Source organism: Pagrus pagrus (genome assembly GCF_965226575.1).
Source record: "Pagrus pagrus genome assembly, chromosome: 8".
Classification (NCBI taxonomy): Eukaryota; Metazoa; Chordata; class Actinopteri; order Spariformes; family Sparidae; genus Pagrus; species Pagrus pagrus.
Genome location: NC_140192.1, coordinates 8,665,304 through 8,691,046, shown reverse-complemented (window position 1 = coordinate 8,691,046; position 25,743 = coordinate 8,665,304). Strand labels below are relative to the sequence as shown.

The 25,743-nt window shown below is 41.3% G+C and overlaps 2 protein-coding genes across 2 annotated transcripts in view; both read left to right on the top strand.

The window, feature by feature from the left end:
- The window catches only part of oxct1a (3-oxoacid CoA transferase 1a), a 46,201-nt gene extending 42,889 nt beyond the window's left edge, over positions 1–3,312 (top strand). The window contains exons 16-17 of the mRNA XM_084360972.1: positions 2,261–2,362; positions 2,475–3,312. Coding sequence (XP_084217098.1) covers positions 2,261–2,362; positions 2,475–2,510 — 138 coding nt within the window. The 3' untranslated portion in view covers positions 2,511–3,312. The remainder of the gene's footprint in view (positions 1–2,260; positions 2,363–2,474) is intronic.
- Positions 3,313–5,457: 2,145 nt separating this feature from the next.
- plcxd3 (phosphatidylinositol-specific phospholipase C, X domain containing 3) lies at positions 5,458–24,700 on the top strand. Its single transcript, XM_084360453.1, has 6 exons — positions 5,458–5,749; positions 17,244–17,500; positions 18,280–18,453; positions 20,099–20,274; positions 20,833–20,934; positions 22,039–24,700. The coding sequence occupies exons 1-6, from the start codon at positions 5,647–5,649 to the stop codon at positions 22,193–22,195; spliced, it is 969 nt and encodes a 322-aa protein (XP_084216579.1). The 5' UTR covers positions 5,458–5,646; the 3' UTR covers positions 22,196–24,700.
- The last annotated feature ends 1,043 nt before the right edge of the window (positions 24,701–25,743 follow it).

The window sequence follows — 25,743 nt, the reverse complement described above, 5'->3', positions numbered from 1 at the left end:
GTTCCTCAGATCTATACAGCACATAATGAGAACATGACAAACTTCCCATTCAAATTCTTAATCAACTTTTGAATGCTGCACAGCTTCTTTTTTTTTTTTTGCATGTCCATTCAGTAATTCTGGAGAAAGGTAGTTGATCGCTGAGTCTCATTCCCAAGTCGTCAAATACCGACACTGGCTCGGACTGAGCCACCAACGTAAAGAGTAAGCGAGGTGACCGACTCCTTTTCCCATCCATGTTATAATGTTCCCTATTGGTATTGGTTTTGAATCCAAAATATTGCCAAATAGGTGCTTTTGCTTTTCCTAGTTCCTGGTCCGCACTTTTAACACCCCTTGAAGGCATATTTCCAACTCAAAAAGTTGGACACACTTCACTAACGCCAACCTCAAAATCCGAGATGGCATACAGTTCTGTCCACTATCTGTGGACATGTTGCCTCAGTGTTTGTATGATGAAATACCGTGTAATGCATTGTTAATCACCTGGAATTGTTAACAATAGCTAACAATCTCTAACCTGGCTAGAACTGGTTTTCCGACTTGTCAACTCGGGTATGACATCATTCCCAGCTCCAACTCCCAAGGTGAATGGAACGCACCAAAACCCTCCTCCCTCTCGTCACGTGATAAGTAAAATGCGACCTGCTAGTCTGTGCTGCGACTCTGCTGCTGCTATCTGCAGCAGACCCTTTCAGTTTATAACTATAGCGTCTGTCGCCCAACTAAGTATTGATTTGAAAAAATAAAGCAAACAATTGTAGGAGCGGTGGGAGAGTAATGCAATTAGTCTGTCCCTGAACACTGTGGAACACTGTGGAACACCGGTAATGTCGACATTCATGGCGAGCCTATTTGAGAGAACAACATATATCACTCGTGTTGTAAACACAGAAATGGCTCAAACAATAAAGATAGTTATTTAAGCTCATAAAAGAAGGCTTAAAGAGGTAATAACAGTTCTGTTTCCTGAAGTTGCAACATTGTGTCAAATTGATTTTCTTTTGTTGCCCTTTTCAGAAAACGGAGCGTTACTTTTCTTTGGTACTTTGCCCCTTAGTGTGAATGACAGGAATCTTCATGATAGTTTAGAAAATGCTGTCACCTTCTTGAAGGCACTGGACAACGTCATCCTGGACTAAATAATTGCAATTCACGATATTATCCCGATAATCATCAATATATGTTTAAAACTCTGAAAATGTTGTGCTAATGAAGACTGGAGTGCAAACTGGAGGTGTTGATTACATTTCCACTTTTTGATGTGCAATACCATGGAAAAGCTGTGCTGTCAGCCATGGTAGGCTCTACCTTTGTGGCAATTCAAAACATTCTGGAAACCTTTATAGGACTGTACGCTAGCAAGCTAGCCAGCTTTTTAAAGTCTTTTATGTGAGGATATTCACAATCATCCTAATTCATGACAATAAAATTATCCTGAATGTTTTTATCATGATCCACGATAATACCTACCCTTATTTCTCCCATCCTAACCTTCTTCTCTCTCCTCCAAGACCAATGCCTTTGGCCATACACAACATTTCATTACTTTTAGAGATGCTGAAATCTCTGTGAGCTTCAATTATGAGACATGCGCACTCTGGTTGGTGCATAAACCAAGCCTGGAAACAGATTTATCAAAGTTTGCTCGAGCATGTGTGTAGATTGCGAACAACTCCTCACAATGCATATGCACATACCCCTGTTTCTTTATAATGTTATTGAAGTGTAAATGAAGTATGATCAGTATGAAGAAAAACCAGAGACTCGCATTGCCATTTTCAACCCCATCAGGATAAATGATAGGTGACTGTCAGCTACCCGAAGTTTTACTTTTCAACTCCATGATTAACGTGATTGAAATTAATTTTCTTTGATGTTTCAACAGCTATAAGTAGTTCACCAATTAAAGCGTAATTGCTCACTTCTGTGTAGTGGTCCAGAGAGTTGAGGACCCACTCTCATGGATCTGTCACCAGTATACAGTAATTGCAGCTATTTTGTCATTTTTGAATGACACTGAAGTGGTACTCTGGCCCTCGCCTGTGGCACAGATGTGAAAACTTTTTTAAAAATTTCTATTGGTCAGGCTTTTCATCTCTTGTAGTTCTCCCACAACCTAATCTGTGACCACGAATCATAGTATTATTAAAGAAATCTTAATTTTGTCTTGGCACCAACTCCTAGCTATCTCTCTCTTAACATCTTATCCTTTATTTTCTTTCCCTCACTATCTTTCTGCCCTGTTTCTTTTCGCCAGGCTGTGTTTGATGTAGATAAGACAACAGGCCTGACTCTCATAGAAGTGTGGGAGGGGCTCACTCCCGAGGATATCAAGGCATGCACTGGCACAGATTTTGCAGTAAGTAATGTAAAAAGTTTGACTACTGGCATTGTATTTCATTTTCCAAATTCAAGTATCATAAACATGTGACATCTGTTTTCCTAATCTTAATCTGTTTGATGTCTTCTAGGTGTCTCCCAACCTGAGGGCCATGCAGCAAATCTAGAGGAGCTTGCGATGTAGCTGGGGAAAGCTGTTGTTGTCGTGTGGCAAACATTCGGCTGCCTGTGAAGGGTCAGATAAGATCATAAAACACAAATGCTTGGTTTAGTTCTCTGGAAGTCAGTGCGCAATATCAGAAGGATTTATTCCTCACTAATAACTGAATGGAAGTCACAGAGCCAAGCCTTCTTTTCTTGGTTCTCTATTAAGTTATTCATTTTTACTAATATTTGTACAGCTATTACCAAATAATCCATCAGAAACTGATACTAAAACTTGGAATATTCTTTGTATGTTCTCGAACAAAACAATGCAACTGTATTACTACCATGAACAATGAAGATACAATAATGTGAATCACATTTACAATTGATCAATACGTTACTGTAACAGGATACCAACTGTAGAGCTGAAATGTAATGAATTTAGAAGATAATGTTTGCTGTGATTCTTCATTCAGCACAGAAGGAAATATGTATGAAGTAGTTTAAACTTGTGCTACATCATGTAAGAACTGTCCTTTGATTATGCGCCTGTGTTAAATTTTTTTTTCTGTTTGGAAAAAATGAGGGAGATGTAAAATATAAGGTGCTGACTGTTATAACATGTTCGTAATAATCACCTCTGCCGCAATGGCGAACTGTTCGAAGTCTCTTTTTTTTCCACTCGGCCTCATAAATCTGTCAGTTTTGGTGTGCGTACATTTCAGCAGGAAAACACAACGCCTTAACATTTTCTACTTAGACCTTTGCTGTCCCCTTACCTTTGTATGTAAAATAAAATTCAACCTTGTGTGCTGAGTGAAACGAGTGGAATTTCTTGCCTCTTAACTTTGAAGATGATTACTGGATAAAAAAGTCTCTCAGAAACCACCAACAGTTGACTTGTGTGTTCAAATTATTCAGCTCGTCAGATTCCGCAGTGATTGAAAGCAAACGACCTCTTTGAGGGTGATGGCTTCTGACACTTTACAGGTTAGAGGTTTCTATATATGGACGGTGCGCTTGCATTGACATTCTTGATGTGATTTCTCCACTCGAGTAGAGAGGGGACATTACCTGAGGGTTGTTGCATAACTGGAGAATTCAGCCAGTGGGCTTTTGGGTTCAAGATCAACTGGATTGGATCGTCAAGCAGAAAAATGTACGAAAGTGACAGGGGGGCTGTTGCCACCGGCTGTTGATGTTAATCCAGCACATTGCTTCATGAATCAAACTAGAGTGGTACCCTATAAGCCTACATTTTTAACCTATTTCGAGATGCAGTGAAAAGAGAAACATGACAGGCTTTTACACAAATAGGTTTGAAATAGAACAGTGCAATAACTTATTGTCATTACAAATGAAAACATTTAAAGCCAGGTAATGTGAATAGGTACAGTCATTTAAAGAGGAGAGAAGATACAGACAGAATATTTAGTGTACACGGTGGCTGTTTTGGACACTCACGTTGGTAGAAAGCTGCCTGTTCTAGTGTCTGAAAACTACTTCAACTCGTCCAACGAGAGCTTTAAAAAACATACCAGACCTACTGTACTTATTATGTTAAGTCACTTTATAGTCTCTCAACAAATAGCTGCAGTGACTTTCCATTATTTCTCTTTATATGTAACTTCTTTCCCATGTGATCTCTAAAAGTTGGACTTTCATGTTTTTACATCACTAGTAGTGGTGCCCCGTGTTTGAAAAAAAAAGCAGCGTAAGAGCCCTCTTGGATGCCCCTATGGTAGTTAAGTGCCCTCTAGGGTGCCCTTCCAGTGGACAAAATGTGGTGAAGTGCCCTCTCTTCGTCAATGTATCAGGACTTTTTGCAGGCTGGCTTCCCCCCGCATACATCTGGTGCCCTTTTTATTTTTTTTCCTCCTGCCCCTCGAACATCCTGAGTCCACCACTGAGCACAGGTGTGACCAATAACGTTAACAATGGCTCATTCTATTAAGTGTCACAGTAAGCCATGTCAGTGCGTGAGCATGCACAATACCAGAGCCGTGGAAGTAGCTCACCTAAATGGAATGCAGCCATCGTTAATGTTCCTCCAGACTATGACCTTTCATTATTTTCATAGTAGTGATAATTTACAGTATGGATGCACCATCCAACCAGGAACAAATGTTAGTTATGTCGATGAACCATGATGATATTCAGTCTATAGGCAAAGCGTAATATCTGACAGTCTATTTGATTTCTGATTATGCTGGGTGGTTGTGTGTCTATTGATTTTGTGTGTCCACAGCGGTTTAATATGATCAACCCTTCCTCCTGTCACATCTCCTCAAACATGACGAGGGTACATGATGATCACAGGTTTGAAATGTCTCCCATTGTGGAAAAAAAAGTCTGTCTATCTAATGTTGGTGCAAATCATGATACATGTCCCATTGTGGGTATAGTCATCTTTGAATCAAGGTGACCTAGTTTGTTGAATGGCTCACTTTAAGTCGGCCAAGCCAGCTTATTATGATCACAGTGAATATGTCAGTTATTCATTGTGGTGGTGATGAATCACTGCCATATTGCTCCCATTCATCTAAGTGCATGGCCTCAGACAATCCTCCTAGGTCAAGTGGGACTTACATTGAACCAGAACTTTATTTCCATAGATAACATATAGAATTAGATAACGCACATCCTTAATGCTACCAGACTTGTGTCTTTGTGAGGATACCTGCACATTTGGCCACAAACTAGGCTACTACTACACCTTTACAAGCAGGCATTAGATATTATGAGAAAGCTGTTACCTTTTGAGAAATACTATTTAAATGATCATTGAGCCTGTATGTGGTATTATTTGTGTATTTTTTTGTATCAGATTTGGTGACTGTAAACTGAAATATGTACCCCTTGCAGTGCTGCGTATTATTAGAAAGCCATGTTGTCACATTTGGATCCATCCAACAAACCGCATTTTCATTACTGTGCTGCCCGCCGATGTGTTCAGCTCAGGGGGGTGTGGACTGCCGCTCGGTCGCGCTGGTGTGTGTGTGGAAAAAGGGAGCGAGAGGCAGGGAGTGTGTGTGTGTGTGTGTGTGTGTGTGTGTGTGTGTGGAGATGAGAGAGAGAGAGTGAGAGAGAGAGAGCGCACTCCACGTTGGCGCAGGCACCGGTCCGGGAGAACGGATCGTTGTGCACGGCGGCAGCATGGCTTCGTCTCACGGGAGAAGCGACCTGCGATTTGCAGACTGGATGGCAAGTTTACCGCAGAGCATGCACACTATTCCGCTCACCAACCTGGCCATTCCTGGTAGGTGTTTCTTAACCTTACTCCCAGCTCAAGTGGATGAGGAGTGTGTGTCCATGTCATTTTTTTCTTCCTTTTATCCGCGCGCAATTGCATGGAGCTATCCTAGCGCATGAGAAATAAAGACATAAGCTTTGAGTGTTAACGTTCAAATAATCTTTTACTGCTTTGCAAACTTTGACGTTTTACTTTACCCCGTGCGATCTTAAATCTGTTTTTTAATTCCTCTGTACCCCGTTTGGACAAATGGTGAGACCTGTTGCGCAACGTTAGAAGTGCCGTTCTTCCTCTCACTGGTCCGCTGTCTGAAGGTTATGAATGTTCCAGTACCCACATGATTTCTAGCATCTCCATCTCATATTCCAAACGATCGACCCCCCGAGGCACATAGACTGCCAGAGCCCTCCAAAGACTCACAGCAGACAGACGAACCATGCTGCTCTGTTTTGTGTAGGACTTTTTTGGCTTTCGCACTGGGGTGGTGGCCATAGAGGAGAGGAGAGGAGACAGGGAGTGGGATGGGTTCAGTCTGTGCTCTCAGACCTGTAGCCAATCAGTGCGCAGGTCTCCTTAAACTCCATTCAAATTGGAAATGCTGGTTGTAAAGCCCACCATTGATCTGACTGATGGAATGGCTTATTAGCAGCCGGTTAATTCCATATCTGCTGCCTAGTGATTATCACACCTCCACACAAAGCGCTTTCATTCTTCATTTGCTTGCATTTCTAATCCTGTGCGCTCTCCCTCTCCTCTTCCCTCTCTGTCCTTCCATCCCTCTCTTGCTGTTGAACTACAGACTACCTGGTGTGCTCAGGGTTGGCATGTGCCATGATGGCATTTCAGATGCAGATGGCTTTGAGCTGGGTGTCCAAGGAGGCGTGGCATGTTACCAGCACTCACCACTGCTCTCAAGGATGCCAAGACAAATCCAATTAATTATAGATTTGAATAAATACGGACTGAAGACAGAAACAACATGGCATGTATTACCTCATGCTTGTAATTGTATTGGAACACGTGACATGTGCTGTGTTACACCACAGTTCATCATGCCAGACATGGGAACATGCTCTGTTCCATTTAATTAGATATCATTACTTCTTATTGGCCCCGCAGCCTGCAGCTCAGCTGCTCTCAGTTTATCCTCCATTTGGATACAGATTCTGTAAACATCCTCCAATTCTGTGCACTTTCTTGTGTTTGTGTGTACACACTGGGCATAAGGTTTGTCAAAATACATTTCATAATCCACAGGATTTCATGAGAGCCTATTCAGTAGCAACCATGTGCTCTGCTGCGGTGTGTGTGATTTCTTTCAAAAGTGTGTCTTTGGAGCGTGACATCACGTCTCTTCTGAGAGCGCAGCATTACAAGCCTTTGTTCGAGCAGCATGAAAACTGCGACAGACATGAAACAAATTAGATAATAGTTTTATTTTCTCCACAAATTTCACTCTTCCTCAGAGTTGTAAGAATAAAATATTCTTCATGTTAGATCCCTGCTGTACAATCCTCAGCATCCACCCACTGTTGCCTTGGATTTCGTGATGCTATTTATTTTACTGGGAAAAAAGTTCACCAGCCGACAGCTTCAATGATCCAGGCCAGAGTGTTTTGGCAATTTGGAGTACTCTACCATGAGGGGGTGATGTGATGACACGGTGCTCTGCTGCTGCCAAAAAGCTAAACAGTCCCCACTGTGTCTGTGCTGCCAGCTTTCAGCAAGCATCGCACAGCTGTACTCATTAGTATACATAATCTTCCGTATGATTGGCAATGAATTTATTTTAGGGTTTTTAATGGGTGGAGAGAAGACTTAATTAGTTGCAGATTTCTATGATGTTTTAATGTAATTATTGGTCATGTTTCAATAATTTGTGTATGCGCTTATACAGGATAAACATAACAGATTATAGATTCTCAGGGTAGCATCTGCTGTACCACAGATAGTATGTACTCACCATATGTGCTGTGATTTAGATCTTTAATCTACCTGGCCCATCTCTTTGTGAAAACAGGTTGAAAACCATATTTTACACGATGTGGTTGATTAACCCTCTCTTCTCCACAATAACATTTTTAAAGTATTGAATGTTTTCAAAATTATGTGTTGCTGAGCAACGTGAATGCTACCTGGATTGTGTTCAGAACCGATGTTTCTTTGAGTGAATAAAATGTACCGTGGCATTTGGATGACTGGGGTAATGGAGTTTGTACAAAGTTCAGGCTCTACTCTTCGCGTCCAGACCATTGACTGTGAAAAAAAGTGGTTAGAGCCTCCGCGTTGTTGGCTCCAGCAATTTTCATCGTAGTAATGCCTGACTCCGACTAACTCCCAGCTGATCCAAACCGGGCAAAGGGGTGGAGCGTGGGTGGAGTTGAGGCGAGCCAAATAAAGCCTGGTTACCGTCAGACGCCCACCTACCTGGAACATACCAAGTGAGATAAGGCTGACATGCTGGCTGTGTCTACACAGAAAGAGAAGTGAATTTCACCTCATGTTATTAGCGTGAGTTTGATGACTCGCACCAGTTTCGACCCCCTGCCAGTGAGCAGGCACCATCGATGTTTTATGTCCGTCTGTTTGTGTTCGATATAGCCTCTGACTAAAGTCAGCACTCACCAAAGACTCTGGTTCTTCCTATTAACCTGCTATCCTATAATATGCATTTCCCCTCCATTCAGCAGTCTATGGAGATGGACTCGCTTTTGGAGCCTAAAGTGGCCATTAGAGGAACTGCACACTCCATTTTCTCAGCCCTGGAAGTTTCTGCTCGGTCCAGACCAGTCTTTGATCAAGTTTCAGCAACAAAAGCACTTTGGTTAAGGTCAGGGAAAGATTGAGAATTCAGTTAAATGTTAAAAAAAAGGTCTCATGTCTCAAGTAACTGTTTGTTTATTAGAACGGACTATGATTTTTCCCCAACGTTAACCGAGTGCTGCCAGTGCCCAAACATAACCATAAAATATGTGAATAACGCGCTGCGAGTGGACAGTGTAATTCAAGATTGCCTATTTTGGCGGGAAAACAAATAAAATACTTTGTCAGTGAACATTTTACTGATACGTTAAGTATCAAAATTTTTGCAAAGTGCAAGGTACGTTATTAACAATATTTCCCTTACAATGTCAATTCGCAAACGTAATTCGGACAGAATTATGTTTCCCTCATTTCCCTTATTTGCTGATCACAGACAATCACTTCAGTCGTAAACCGCCGTGGTCATGATTGCCGTGATTGAATGGTTAGTCAGTTTATTTAGTTAGTTTTCTTCGATAATTTTATTGTTTCTGTAACCAAAGTCGGCAATTAGAATAGATTCATTTTCACTCACAAAGGTACAGGGGTTAATAGACCCACAGATATTGGCTCAGTCCATCATGTGCACTGAGGTGGTGACAGTAATAGTGCCATACTCCATACAGTATGCATATGTGACATTAAAAATGCTCTTCATAAAGAGCATTGCTGTTGCATGTTGCACAAGCTGCAGACAAGACAAGGCCGACTGACTCCTACAGACAATGAGCTACAGTAATCAATAGGTAAAGAGATAAAAGCATGTCTCCGGGCCCCCAAATGTGACAAACAGCTTTTATTTCTTAGGTGGAAAAACCTAGGGCACAGCTGGTGTGAAGACGTCTGCTCTTTTTCTTAGCCTTTTAGTGTTCGAAATCCCCACAAAAAATAATAAATCCTTAACTTAACAATCTTGTAGCTAAGAGTAGGGGCTGAATAATATGCAAAAAAAAATCATACAGCCATTATTAAGACAGACATTGCAATTGTAATATGAGGCACCATTTCAGTGGGAATGGAAAAATTTGCATTTCACTAAAATAACCTAAAATGAAGATGTGAGTTGTTTTTTTTCTGGTTCCTGTACCAAAAAAATAAATGTATTTGTTGAAGGGTATGATTTGTATGCACGGACATCTCTGATTTGGATATTTTTTCATCAATTATTCAGCCATAACTAACTCCCAAACCACCGCGAAGATGCCGACAATGTGGTTCAGACAATTTAAGAGAAAAGAATGATAGATTTTGTCAAAAAACAGCAGAGAGGTCCGACTGAATTAAAATTGCATGATCTCATGATTGTGTCCAAAGATGCCAATAAATCACTTGTCACCCTGAGGAGAGCTGACTCAGTGTTTTGCTGCTGTGGAAACTTGCCTGAAATATGTCCAAGAGCTGTGAAAAGACCGCTTTACCAAAACCATAGATTAAAACAACAATTTTTAGACGAGAAGGTATTGAATGCAGGCAGATTTAGGTAGGGTTTTTTGATCAGAGGGCAGCATGGAACCTAACCATGTTAACCATGACTCATGACACAGCGCAGCAGCCAAGCGCATTGTACTTGTAGCAGTTATTGAATAAAAGTATGACATACTGTATTGTCATGAGCATGATCCTGCCAGTCCTCCGCTGGTAAGAACCACCTTGTTCTTGACGTAAGAAAATGGTTGCTTTCAGACATGACTCAGCTCTCTGTGTTGGCCCTACATGCCACTTTGGCCTCACACTGTGCCGACCTATCGAGTCTACAAGCCAGATGACCTGCACTACTTCTTACTCTACAGCTAATTAGGGGAAAGGATGAGGCGATGGGCAGGAGAGGAAAGAGAGAGGAAGTGGTAGCAGATTAAAGATGGAGGTCGTTAAAGGAAGAGGAGGGAAAGAGGGAGGGAGTAGTTATTGCTTTCCGTTCGTCGAGCTGATCAGTGGAGGCCACGGTGGGCTGTTTTCCTGCTGCTTTTGTCGGATCTGCTAGGTGAGTGCTGCAGACTGCCTGGCTGCGTGTTGGTCAGCAAAGGTGTGCTGCGGGAGATACTGTCAGTCTATTTCTCTCTTCTGGCACCATGAAACAAGCTTTACTGGAGGAAGGGGAAGGGCTCTAAAGGCTCAGAATTTCACTACCATAGTAATTAATTTTAAGCACTAAATTATAATAAAAATGACTGTTGTATCATTATTTATATTACTCTCTGAGTAAGTGGTACAGGTGATCAAATCATCCACATCTTACTATCTATATTAAATAGTAGGATAGTATAGTATACTATCTATACTATCTATACGGCTTTTTAAAGCTGCATCAATCAGTTTTTGACCACTAGGGGGCAGAATAATGCCAAAACACTTCAATAGATATACAGCCCTGGCATATTATTCCCCTTATAGTGGTGTTGTTCCAACTGTGGGGGGTGCCAAATGCCAATTTCTACGTAATGTTCCTTTAACAGGACAAAAGCATTTACATTTACTCTGTGAATAAGTGGTAAAGGTAATTGAACAATGCATGTCTTTTCTATATGGCCTTTTAAAGGCAGAAGAACTCCAAAACAGGCCAAAAGACATACAGCACTGGCATATTTTTCCCCTTGCAAATGTATTATTTATATTTATGTTTACCCCTTTTAAATGACACGTAGTGATTTGTTGTAATGGCAATATAAACAATCTCAATCAATGTTTCTTATTATTATCAAATAATTGCCATAATAACATTATTGTGATGATTTGGCCTTAATATAATCAGCCCAATCCTGTAGGCTAATAACTTTTAATATATTCAGTTACAAATTGGTACTAAATTAAAAAGTAGACAGTAGATTGTAAAGCTAATATTGATTAATTTGCTGTCAGGGAAGATTACATCTTGTTGGGCTTGATTCAAAGCAGGCAGACTACAGGATGAGAGCCATGTGGTACACTGCATGTTGACAGCTGCAGAGAAAAATGAAATGTTATCAATCCTATCTTTAACTAAACAATCTTGTAGCTAAGAGTAGGGCTGAATGATTTGCAAAAAAAAAAACAAAAATCATACAGCCATTATTAAGACAGATAGTGCAATTGTAATGAGTCACGATTTTAGTGGAAATGGAAAAATTAGCATTTCACTTTCACTGAATAAAAATCTAAAAATGAAGATGTGACAAAAATGTTATTTTTTTGTCGAAAGATATGATTTGCATACACGGGCAACTAAGTGACTTCACCTTTAAACATGCTACAACAACCACAAAGAGCCAAAGTGTCAGATTACACGACAGGGCTCTCGAGGGAGCCATACTTAACCTCGCTGATGGCTGACAGCAACAGCTTAAGGCTTTACCGGAGGTAAGAAATGAATAGCATACCTAAGGCCAGAGGGAAAGGGTGAAGGCAATTGTATTGAGTTAAGATGGCACTTGCGGGAAAAAAAACAAAACAAATCCATTGCAGAAGTGGCATCTTCAGTCTTGCCTGCTCCTTGGGGTAAAGGCTGGCCAAGGACTTTTAGCTGTAAATCCGTCCATCAGTCCATTGACTAGATCCGTTCTGCTGCCACTTAAGCCCCTGAACAAGGAGGATGAATAGTATCAGATGCCAGGATAAATACTGGAGAAGGGCAGGAAATCAGCCCGCTAAAAGCCATTTAAAAATAGAGGATGTGAAATTCAAAACAAACAAAGGAGGAGAAAATAGTTTGGGGGGGAGAACAATTTCTCCTGTTAGAGGAATGAAGCAAATGGGAAGTAAAGAGGTAGGAAGGGTGCAGCTATTTTCTGTAATAGATATGCTCCTAAATCAAAGTCATTGTGTTTGACCAGACGCATATTCTGCCTCTTGTGACTTTTAGCGCTTTTATAACAGTATAGAGATTCTGTTTTGTAAAGTAAGTTTTTTTTTTTTTTTGCAAATAATTGCTGCATTGGTATTTGGTACACTCATAATGAACAATTTCACTGGCAAACTTTTCCATTTATAAGAGTAGAACTTTTGTCAAAACATCTTAGAAGCAGACGGAAGTGGTTAGTTATGAATTTTCTTCAGGCTGCTATTGCCTCACCACCGGAGGTTAATTGAGTTTCCAGCAGGAGGACATTTATCTTGCTTCTAAAAAGTCAAATAACTCTGTCTCATCGGAAATGTATGTGCTTTTGTGCGCAGTGCCGCTCGAACAAGATGGAAAAGTATTGCAAGGTAGCAGACAAAGAGCGAGACTGGAGAGAATTGGGCAGGAATTTGAAGAATTAGAGAGGCTGGGTAAAGTAGATGGAAAGTGCAACTCTTGAAGGATTATTAGTAAAAAATATAGCCAGATCTCCTCTCCTCTCCTCTCCTCTCCTCTCCTCTCCAACCCAAAATAGATCTCATCGTTATGATATGTCATGAAAAAGGGAATAAACCACCAGTGCTCCTCTGAATGGTCTACTCTCATTCAGACAGAATGACTCACTTAACGCAGGTCATTTCTCTAAGGTAGCGGTCGTCACCCACTAACAGCGTCACCCTCGTCATCATCATCGTCGTCATCATCATTATGTGATTTGCTGTGTTATCACTGTCTCGGCTGGCTTCAGCCTTTATCCGTCTCCCTCGTTCCTCTCTCTTCACGTCTTCCTCGCCCTCCTCGCCCCCTGTAGGGCACCATCTTCTTTGTGTTTATGTTGCTGATGTGCGGGAAGAAGAGTTCCCGAAGTTCACACTGTGCGTGCAAGAAAGCGCTGCTCTGCGCGGCTGCTGTGACACATGAAATACATCAACCAGCGTGAGAGTAGACAGTTCGGGGTGTTGTTTTCAGGAAGCACGTCGTTCCGAACGACTGACAGTGGCACTCTCAATCAGTGTGATCAGATGGAAGCCAAGGCAGAATCACCATGCAGGTCTCTCCTAACGAACTGGGTGTTTTTCAAAAGAGAGTGGAAATGTTAGATCGCCGAGGCGGAGGCCAGGAGGGAAGCAGTGGTATAGATTTCCTTTAGTAAGCTATGTGCTAACAGTGATAACTGTGTGATTGCGCACACACCATGGCTGTAGCCATTATTCAGAAACTACTTTTTTGTCAAACTTCTCGCAGGTAAAGAAAGATGAAAACCTCACCAAACATCATTAACTGCCTGACGAATGTGGAGTTTTAGTTCAGTTAAACAAGAATAAAAAGGAAAATGACTCACTTATATTTCCAAATGTGAGTCATGTCACGTCATTAAAGTTGAGCAAGCAATTCCACAACATAAGCGATAATTAACCGTGTTCGGAGCTTGATTGTGTTGAATGTGCTTCTCGCCGCTCTCCGCTCAGCTCTCTCTGCAGATTCCTATAGATGTTCCCTGCACGCTTGGCAAAACGCTTTGCCCTTCGGCCCCTGCTCCTCCTGTGGGATTGTTTCTCTTGTGCAGTATGGCGCGATGCACAGGCTTTGTCATACATATTTAAGGCAGTGCTCATTAGTAAAGCACAAGCAAGCTTTATTAGTTTGCCTTACAGGAGCTTTCATTAAAGCTAGCTAAGACGTGGCCGCTTGCGTTATCCTATGGGACTTCTGGATTTAATTTGTGTGAGCTGCTCTTCTTCTATCTATCTATCTATCTCAGGAATGTCCTCATGAATTGTGCAGTTCTGCCTTTAGCTACTACAGGTACACTCTCCGGCTCCTCATTAGGTACAATTGTGCAATCTGATGTGATCCAACACAGATCTGCCATAGAGATAATATTAATAATGTGTGTACTAATGATGTCGTAAAATGTGGTGATGTTGTACTGGAGTGCATTCAACTGGAAAGTGTTTCTAACATTCTGCCCATCTCATGTAATTTTGCCAAAAATGCCAAAATATTGATACGTATCTATTCTAAATAGCCAGGCATGCTGAAAAGACACTAAGTGAGACAGGGCTCACCAGTTCTGTGTTCATAAAATTGGTATTGGAGAAATGTCTCATTCAGGAGCCGGTATCGAAGCCAAGGCATCGGTATTGGTACCAGTATCGAAATTCATCAACAGAAAATTATTCTGCAACAATTAAGATAATAGAATAATTGTTTAACTAATTTTAAGCAACAAAAGCCAAGTTTCTTCTTTCTTCATTGATTTATGTGATATAAAATTGAATATCCTTGGATTTTGTACCGTCAGTGGGACTAAACAAGCAAACCAAAGACCTCACCTTGCACTTTAAAGATCCAGTGTGTAGGATTTAGTAGCATCTAGTGATGAGGTTGCAGATTGCACCGCGGCCACTAGAAACTTCTTCTATAGATATATATGCGTTTTCATTCTAAGGTAACGAAAACACGTTGATTTTTAGTTTCAGGTATTTAAACACCAATAAAGACAAGAAGGAATAAAATATTACATTTCTGCCAACAGATGCCCCATGAATCCTGTACACTGGGCTGTGCGATCGGGTATTTTCCACCATTTTCTGACATTTTATAGACAAAGCAATGGACAATGAAAATGACTGTATCAGAAAACCTTCAGAGGCAGAGAGAGATATCTTTGTCTGCAACAGCAGCAGAGCCAGCTGTTGCGACTGGTTAAGGTCATACTCTGTTGCGCTGTGACCCTGATGGTACGGTTCAGCCTGCAGTGATGCTGTTTGCTCCTCTACCCCAGGATTCAGCTGTCTACCCTGCTTACGGTCATTCTCTGGGCCGACTGCGAAGGCTTGGCACTGGAGTATCAGCTGAAGGTCAATTCAGGCGCTGAGTCAGTCCGTGTGTGTGTGTGTGTTGGTGGAGGAGGAGGGGAGGGTGTATGTTTGTTTGAGTGAAAGAGCGAAGGAACATGATTAGGAGACAAGACGAGGATGAGAAATTGATTGCAGTGATGAGAACGGGACACCAGAATTACTATCAGCCTGATTAGCATGTAGCGATGGCACAAAGACACACTTTATTATTTTATGGAAGGACACACGACCTTTGGAAATCATGGATCGACTGCAAGGAAAAGTCTTACCAAGGAATGCATCAGTACATTGATAGACTTTGACAAGTGGTCCATTGTTATTTTTACTGCCACTAATGTGAGAAGTGTTACTCTACTGCTCCTAGAATAACTTGAATAATTAGCACACACAATAAAACTAGAATGAGCTTTTGTTTAAGTCGTTTCTTCAACCAAATGATACCGAAACACAACACTTTCTCAGGAATAGCTGTACCGATCTATTCTGGTAGTTTCTGTTTTACGTAAGGTTTTGAGATGTATTATGCCTGACATTTCTGCCGCCAATTCATCACTAGATTGGCGAACGGAAATGTGTTTGTGACTCTCAAGGCACTGAAAAATGACATTTCAGTCACGGTTTTCTGTATCGGGACTGTTTTCTACAGAAGAGAAATAGATTCATGATATTTATATATTTTTGCAAGATGATAATTAGGCACCACCAGATGGTAGGTCAACTTTTTCGCATTGAAAGCAGTAGTTCAGCCATTTCGGCTGTAAGGCGATGTGTCGTTAATATATGAGTCAAAGCCAGTAAGTTTCTCCAGTTATTTCTATCTTTGTCTGCAAGATACAAGCTGACATGTTGACAATGTCCTTAAAAACTTATTAAACTTATTTCCGCTCTGGAAAAAATTGGTCTAAAATAAAATCAACAAAGCTTCATGAGAAAGTTACCACCAGGAACTACATCACCAAGGAGGAGTATGGATGAACTGATGAACCTGTGTAAAAAGGAAACAAAAACAGAAGGCAGTCATTTGCAAACAAAACTGTTTACGGTTAGAAAAGTGTTCCTGAGCCCATGTGTACCCTTTACACAATCATGTGTTTCACAAAGTGTTGCACCTCGTCCCATCCTTGCTTATGAACGACTGAGCCTGTCGAGAATGTCCCTTTCATACCCAATCATGATACTATCACCTGTTCACAATGAACCTGTTTACCTGTGGATTGTTTCAAACAGGTGTTGTTGGTTCATCCCACAACTTTCCCAGTCTTTTGTGGCCCTTGTCCCTACTTGTTGGCGCAGAAATCAGTTTCTCCTGCGCTTGCTCTTGTCATATCCATTTACTCTTCAAAAGTAATTGCTGGGAAACCATCGTCAAACTGCTGTTACCAAGGTCAATGAACTTTCAATCTCAAATAGAGAAATCTTCTATCAGCTACTGAGGAAACGTTGTGTTGGGTAGACCCAAGCGACGACTTTAGGACGTGAAAAATCATTGCGGAGCGTCAAAAACTGCAGATCCTCGAATGGCCACTTGAGGATGGCTCCAAAAGTGAGTCAATCCCAACAGAGCCCCACATGAATCTTTACATCCTGGTACAAAAAAAGGTTTTGGTCTCCATCTATGGCTAATTTTCTTGTTCATGACAAGGTGTCCATTATCAGGAATGTACAATACTACTGCAGTAGGTAGAAACCACCAATTGACAAATGGATTTGAAGATTCCCTACAGAAATACTGTGCACACAAAGCTCTCAGGAAAATATAACGTAATAATCCCAGCATTATTGTTCTGTGATGGATGAAAAATGTGTGTGTATGTGAGCACAGACCTGTTTCTTTTCAACTTGTCAGAGTTCATAACTAACTTCATAACCCTTACCCGGAGGCTGTTGATCACACAGTCATGTTGTTGTTGCCATGGCACCGGGCCCTGACCCCACTGTTACAGCTGTGTAACCCCCCCCCCACAGCAATCAAACAGGCAGCGGTTGAAACCTGCATACAGACTCATGTTTGTGTCTTCTCCAGGTTCCCACGACTCCTTCAGCTTCTACATCGACGAGGCGTCTCCGGTGGGCCCCGAGCAGCCGGAGACGGTGCAGAACTTTGTTTCTGTTTTTGGCACGGTGGCCAAGAAGCTAATGAGGAAGTGGTTAGCCACACAGACTATGAACTTCAACAGCCAACTGGAGGCTGGGATCCGCTTCTTTGACCTGCGCATCTCCACCAAGCCCCGCGACCCCGACAACGAGCTGTTCTTCGCCCACGGGCTCTTCAGTGCCACGGTTAGCTCACAGTTTCGGTGTTTTTTTTTGATGTGATGAATATTTGTCAAGGCTTGTTGTTGCTAAGGGATATCTGTGCATTTGTGTGTGTGTTTGTGTGTGTGGCAACAGTTTTCTTTGTGAGTGCAGACTGAGAGCTTTATTATACAAGGTCCTTTAGAGATTTTAAGTACAACACAACTGTTTGTCTGGCCATTTTTATATAATTGTGTCATTTAAGAAAATACAGTAACAATTTACATAACTGTTGACATATCAACCATTAACTTGCTGCTTATTAACATGCATATTTGTAGCATATTGGCTCTTTATAAGTACAACCTTTGTGGGTTAATACGTGTGAACTACTTGTGAATGAGCTATGAGCAAAACGTTTTTTCAGATAAAAAAAAATACATTTATTAAGTGTTATTAAATGATAAGTTCATCCAAAAATGAAAATTCAGTCATTATCTACTCACACCAATGCCGATGGAAAGTCGGGTGACGTTTCGTAGTCCTTTTTGGATGAACTTCTTTGTCATGCTACCACTTGGTCAGGCCTAAACAGACCAAGGCATATTAAGATCGTAATTCATGTAAAACTCACTATCACAATGCAGTAATTAGAAGGTTATTGAGAGAAAACTCTTAATTTATGGCCTAGTATTTGGCCATTTTATCTCTTTATTACGGCCTAATAAAGAGCCAAATATGCAACTAGTTAATGGTTAATATTTGTACCCTAATATAAAGTGCTTATTATTAATACATGTATTTTTCTTTTTCTTTTTTGTTAGGTGAGAGAAGGTTTAGAGCAGATCAGTAGTTTCCTGTCAGCTCATGCCAGAGAGGTCGTGTTCCTGGACTTCAACCACTTCTACGGCGTGCAGAACCTGCACCACGAAAAACTGGTGGCCATGTTGAAAGAGGTGTTTGGAGACAAACTGTGCCCAGTCGTCTTTGCTCAGGAGGTACTGTCAGACTCAATTACATTTGATGCTTAGCAGGCAGTGGGATTAAAAGCAGTTAAGTGACCTTGCAGCAGGCCTTGAACATCTATTTCAGATGTTTCTTTCACCTTTCACAACTCTTGATTGAGAGAGGAAACGGCAACGCATTTTTTGCGTTTGTGTGTTCAAAAGGCTTTTGACGACTATTGTTTTCTCAGCCCTGCACAACTCTCATGTCTGTGATTTGATCACTTGAGATGCAGAATGAGGGTTATCACATCCCTACTCATTGTTGTTTGCCCTTCTGCTTAGAAGTCAAGTAGAAAATCCTGTGCTCAGATTTCTCCCCGTGCTTCATCTCCTCCACTACCTGTTCCACCTTCACCCCTCCCATCCGCACCCTGAGCTGCTTTTGTACGTGAAGAACCTGGAGGAACGAACACCGATCAGCCTTAAAGCTCATCGAAACCTTCGCCAACTCCCACGCCACGCACTGCTGCTGCTCAGTGAGGATGAAGTGTAGAGAAGAGTAAAAGGCCGGTCGAGACGAGCAGATTCTGGAAATAACAAACTCCTTCTCAGAGCTGTAGGGCCATCTGGGGTGGTGTTTAAATATAGAGTAGACAAATGACTGGTGCTCTTTCGTCCACAGATATTCTTCCAGGAGTACATTGGCTCTACTTTTTGCTCATCACCTTTTTTACCTCGCAATTGCTCTCCTACACAAACTTAATCCACTGCGCTTTTTTTGGTTTTCAGCAGTAGTTTAATAGATAATGCGCAGCTAAAAGGTCATCTTCACAAAATAAATCACCTCATGAGAAAACAGAATAAAAGACAGGGTACAAGGTAAATTGTAATGCCATTTATTAAACAAGGGTTTAAAAAACAAAGTAATGATGGAGTCCTTGAGTCCTGCTACATCTCTTTTAGACAATAGAGGGTTGAGGATGAGTTCAGGTGTCTCACAGCCTGGGGAATGAAGCTGCTCCGTAGTCCGGTGGTGACATGAGGTGTATGGGCGTTGGGGTTGCGATGAACTGGCTTATATTTCAGCTAGAACCACCTCATCAACTGACAGGGAATATTGATTTTTGTTACTGTTGCTGTCTTGATTAATTAAGCTACAATCTTCTACCAAATATATTATATATTACAGTATATACTGCAACCACAGAAATGTGAAAATATTGGCGTTTGCTTTTGTTTTATTGAATAATTAAAGAGAGAAGAGACATAGAAAGCTGCTCTTAAGTGTTATATTTATTATTTACAAGGAATTTAATTTTGCGCAGGTAGTCCTTAGTCTTTGTTAATGTATGAAACGCTTTCAAAAATGTGTTTTACCTCTTGAATAGCCTGTAATAGCTTTGAAAATCAAATTCGAATTATGCTTTGTACTCCTCCAGCTCTCGAGCATTGCCTTCAGAAATAACATACCTTGCCGTTTCTATGGTCAATCATAACCGAGTATTGAACAAAGCTGCTTAATAATCATTTTATCGAACAATTTTATCCACTTATTTCTATTCACTACCATTTTCCCCATCATTCAGCACTGAAGGAGCTCTTTACTATTCAACATCTGTCACCTCTTTTAACCCCTTTGTCACCTCCTGCCATGTCCCCCTTTATAACCTCCTGCTCCCCCTCCCTACCTCTACAGGTGACTCTGCAGTATCTGTGGGAGAAGGAGTACCAGGTGCTTGTCTTCTACCACCATCCCATGGCTCTGGAGGTGCCCTTCCTGTGGCCAGGACAGATGATGCCCTCTCCCTGGGCCAACACCACAGATCCAGAGAAGCTGGTGCAGTTTCTCCAGGCGTCTGTCACAGACCGCAGGTCGGCCTCTTGCATTTATTCCACTGATGGCACTCTGTTTCCTTAATACAAGACAACATCTCTGTGCCTCATCATGTCATTCACACATGTTGTTTTTATTGCCTCAATTAACTGCTGATGTATCCTCACCTGTGTTTTATGTTTTCTTTATAGCATTAGAAAGTCCAACCATGATGAGTCAGATCTCATATGATGTTGTCATTGTCATAGTATACTTAGATTTATATATTTTATTTGCTAATATTTATGGACGTAATTACAATTTAATTTGCTGTAATTAGTTAAGAATAGCCAACTAAGAGGATGGGAAGTACAGTGAAACGCACAAGTTACCACAATGTCTGGGCTACATGCTGTATGTGAATACATAATGTATTACGTACATAACGTAAAGCTATATTTCACTACCCCAAATTCTTTCACATTTTAAAAACCTGACATAAATTAGCAAAATGTTCATGTCTTTTTTCTTTTTTTCTGATAGAACTGTGTTCCTTTAAATTCCTACAGAAATACACAGCAAAAATAAACTGCAAATGCTTGATGTATCTCCTGCAGGAGGAAGGGGACCTTCTTTGTCTCGCAGGTGGTTCTGACACCGAAGGCCAGCACTGTGATGAAGGGCGTGGCCAGTGGACTGAGAGAGACAATCACAGAAAGGTGTGTACACCTGTGTATGCATGTGTCTGTGTGTGATAGAGAGACAGAAAGAACAAGAAATGTGTGTTACGTTCAAGTTCAGTATAACACAAAGTTAGCAGGTTATCAAGTTATAAATCAGGATATGCTTCAGGGCTACCTTGTGATTGAAAAATTGCTATCACGGTGTGTCCTCTTGTCATTTCTGGCGCCAAAAAACCAAGATGGCGATGGCCATAACGCCAAACTTGGGGCTTCAAAACGGGAGTCCACAAACCAGTGGGTGATGCCACGGGAGTTTTAGCACCGATGACTGCACACAGTGTTAGTCAACATAAACACAGGCACTGCAGGACCAAAATTATAGCAACACCTCAGACACCGGAGGCTATGGCCATGACATGATTTGCTCCATAACAACACAACAAACCTTTACAGGCATGTGCACCAACACATATATGAGTCATTGTGGCATTTTATAACTAAATCCAGAGGGTGAGGGTTGGGAAGGTTTTTTTTTTTTTTTTTTGAACAGCTGCCACAGACCCGAGGCGATGCTTCTCATCCTCCCTCTTTCTATATCTCCCTCTTCTCAGTTCTGGTTCATGATTTTTTTCTTTTTCTGATTTACCCTGCGCTTTGTCTGCATGTCACTCCCTCTTAATGTCACCAGCTTGTTAAAAGCGTTGGCAGAATAACCATCAATTTCCCTGGCATGAATTATTCATTTGGTTACTCCACTATCAGCCATTCTCACCAGGCTTTTGGTGACTTTGATCCAGGCGTCTTTCAAATTCCATCCATTCGCTTTGGAGGACTCGACAGAACAAGAAAGCCGGCGCGAGGAGGAGACGACTCGAAGAATATTTTGCCGTGCGGTAGTAACACCCTCCCTCCGGTGCACGGCTCTCATGAACATGTCCGGTGTGTTCCAAGTGTCATCCCCACAGCTGGTGTCTGGCTTGTAGACATCTCATGCTGCGTCACAGAGATCTTTTATTGCAGCCTACCGCTCTCTGCCATGAATCATCCCTTTTTCTATGCCTCTCTGTATCTTTTGTGACTTTATCACCTCCAGCCTCCCCTGACGTGTGTGTGTGTGGTTTTTTTTGTGCGTCCTCCCAGGGCCTTACCAGGCATGATGCAGTGGATCAGATCGCAGCGACCCGGGGAGAGCGGCATCAACATTATCACAGCTGACTTTGTGGAGCTCGGAGAGTTCATCAGCGCCGTCATCACCCTCAACTATCACCTCGACGACGAAGAAGACGACGCCACCTGAGAGCCCTCAACGGGGCGTCAGGGAGCACAGTCGCCACCGCCGGTGGTTTGGTCTGCGCTCTCACTCTTTTCTCTTTGGCATTTATTTCAAGAGGGGAGCTGCCTGGCTCCTTTCACTTTATTTAGGGCTATAGTGAATTGAGAGATCGAATGGCAAAAATGGGATAAGGGGAGAAGAGAAGTTGGGATTAAGAGGAACAACAGTGATGTTTGGGTTGGAGCACAAAGAGAATGAGGTTTTGTTTGTTTCCCATTGAGGGATCGACATAGTTTTGTTTTTCAAATGAGACGTTCATTTCCTTTACTTCCTATGCTGTAAAAATAACCGCTTTCTCTACTGATCAAATGCACTCTTTTCAGTCTTACCACTTCGCCAAGGGTAGATTCCTCCGAGCATATCAACTTTCTGCTAAATGTATAGATGCATTCATTCTTGGTATTTCTAGTGACAGTGACAGTTTTTCTCAGAGGTTGTTTTAAAAACCATCTTGTGTAACTTAAACCACTCAAATTGTGGGGCTGGTGTAAGTAGCTTGCAGTTATTTGTCTTGTTTGGAAAATCTCTTTTTTTTTCTAACAATATGCATCTTTAGTCAGATCGCTGCGGGTGTTTCTGAATAACGCCTCGAGCAGCTTGAAAGCAGACTGCGTTCACGATGTGTTTACTCAATACATAGTCAAGATATTCACCATTTTCCGAGGGGCTTTCTCCCAGTAATTCTCCACTGAAGTCAGCCTGCAACCCAAACACTGATCAGACAACTCTGTTCATTGGTAAAGCATCGATTGACTCGTTCAAAACCACAGAGAAATAGAGATTGAGAGGTTGGCTTGCAGGCAGAAATGCTTGCGTGACTTTATCATTGGTGCATCCAAACGAAACAATAATTATCACCTCGTTGTTGTGTCTAAAATTTCAAGACAAATCGGCTGTTACCGTGAGGTAGCCGACATTAAAAAAAGAATTTGTTCAGGACAGCTGGAAGTGCAATCCGTTGTATTACTCATCTCTGACGGTTCCAATGTGACAAATTTATTAGATTTTGTAGTGGGTGCAAAGTCGTGATAGCCAAGTATAGAAATACAGTACATCTGGATACAAGAGCGTATCTGCTGTCTGTGCTTCCTCTGCTGACTGCTTCCCCCCTTTGTGTGCGTCTACACCTGCTGCTGTAGTGAGGTCTATCTGAGTCACCATGAGATGTATCACGGTTTTTGTGTCTTTCATAATAACAGGTGGTAAAGTTGCTTAACACCCCATTCTCGAAATCCATTTTTCTCAAAGTCAAGAAAGGGTAGACATCACATTTTGGAGTCAGGAGGTCTTGACGTGACACTTAATAATAATACAATAAATGTTAAATAAGATCTAGCTGTAGCTCTTTGGTGTCTACTTTATTAGGTGTTTCATGTTTCTGAGTGTTTATGAATCTCTGGATTTCTGCTATATCAGTCGTACACTTCACACGCTCATGTTTTTATTTATCTTGAATGCATTTCTTTCTAAACCCTGCGATGTTTGATTTCAGATGATTTTAGAAAAGTACTTTGAAACGGCACCCCAGAAGGATGATAGAAATCTTTGTATTGCAATGTATTATGCATGAGAAAAAAATAAATAAAAATACTAGTCAAACATCCACACACACACCAGATGATCAGTGTGACATTTTCTGCAGAGAATGTATTCTGTAAAGACATTGTCGTCTAGTTTGGTAATGTAAAAACCGAAACGGGAAACTCAACTCTTTTGGATTTGTGAATGTATGTGTCTCGTGAGTAACTGTGCCATTTCTAAAAGTCTCATGTGATGGAGTGACTGATCGGGTCGTCAGCTAGAAGGTTGTTTTTGTATCGTATGCTTCAATGTGGACATGGAGTTCAAGTTTTAGAGTTCAAACAGTACTTCTTTCACTTCAGCGTGGTTTCATGTTCAAATGTTTTATATCGTGGAGAGTTTGTACATACTGTAATTGCAAATAGCATACTGCCGATGAATTGTAAATTGTTTAAAATCATTGCGAAGAGTCATTGATTACAATTTCTTAACTTATACCGTAACTGAGCTAGCACAATGCTTCTTGTTTTTCCTATTTTTCAGTTCTGTGCATGAACTAAAAAGTTCTACCGAGGTCCATTAGGTTCGTACATCTCCTCAGTCGATTTTCTGCGTAATGTTCTGAAGAGCATGGGTTCGTCTCAGCTGGAAATGTTTTTACCCTTTAAGAAAAAATCTCTGAATTTATTTATTTTTTAAATGTTGCACTGCTACTCCACCCATGCGGATTAAGGATGAACCCACGCGAACGAGCAGATTTGAAAAAGGCTTGCAAATTGTGTTGTAAGGACATTTGTGTCTTCCCAGGTCCAAACTGTTGTCACTGCCTTTATGTTCTGGTGTGAAAAGAGTCCTTTTGCTGTTGTAAAACTCAAAAACTTCTGTTCAAATGAAAGTGACTCTGTTCTAAGTGGAAAACGGCCAATCAAATAAAGCTTCTATGCCTAATGAGTGTGTAAGTGAAGTATCATTTTCATGAGTCTGTGTTGTCTGAGCTTGTTGAGAGGTGATTGGTTGGTTAGTTGCTGTCATTATTAAAGCCATTATTATAAAACTGTAATTTAATTGAATCACCGATTGGCTGCGCTGTAAATCTGAAGTACATTTGCAGCTTTTGAGCTTTCACATCCAGCATTTTATTACCTATCTGTGCAGAGGAGCATCCTGAAATCATCCAGTTTCCAGGGTGATGAGGATGGAGGCGGGTGGGCAGCGGCAATCAGGGTGACTTTCTGAGACTGTGGTTCGTAAAAACAGCATCTGCCATCCTGCAGCCAGGTGATGCTCATAAAGAGGAAACAGATAACCCAGATGTTGAGAGGTTCACTGTGTGAGTGCTTCTTACTGAACAGCAGGCACAAGATGTTTACTTGCAAAAGAATAAAATAAAAAATGAAATGTTGATCTATTCTGAGCTTCTGTTAAGTGGCTGGTGAAATGTAAGCTTGTGGCTGTTTGGTAACATCACTAAATCTCAAATTAATGCTGTTTTATGCTTATTTATACAGGATTAATTGAACATCATGTTACACACATGTGCACATGTCTGGAAGCTGCTTAGGAAGGAAAAGGCAGAACTCATTCACTTGCTCTGTGCAGATTATTGTGCACATGATGTCAAGATTCTTAAAATCATCACGTCCTGTGGGTTGTATTTGGTTTCACTGCCACATTAACATGCTCTAATCTATTTCCTAATGGACCGCAGCTCATTTATAATCCTTTTTGTGGAAAATCTAAAAAAATCGCACCATTATTTGCCCTTCGGTTTTACTGAAACAGTCGTTTGCTGGAGAAGCAAGAAAATGCAAATGCACCATGTTATTGTGTACTTACAGTATGCCTGTGTGTGTGCATGTTTGTGTCTGTCTGTCTTCCTCTGTCACGCACACACAGGCAAGCACACACAGATGAGGAGGAGGAGGTAGAGGTGTAGGAGGTAGAGATGGATGATGGCATTCAGACAGTTTAAAAAGGGGCAGCAACGAATT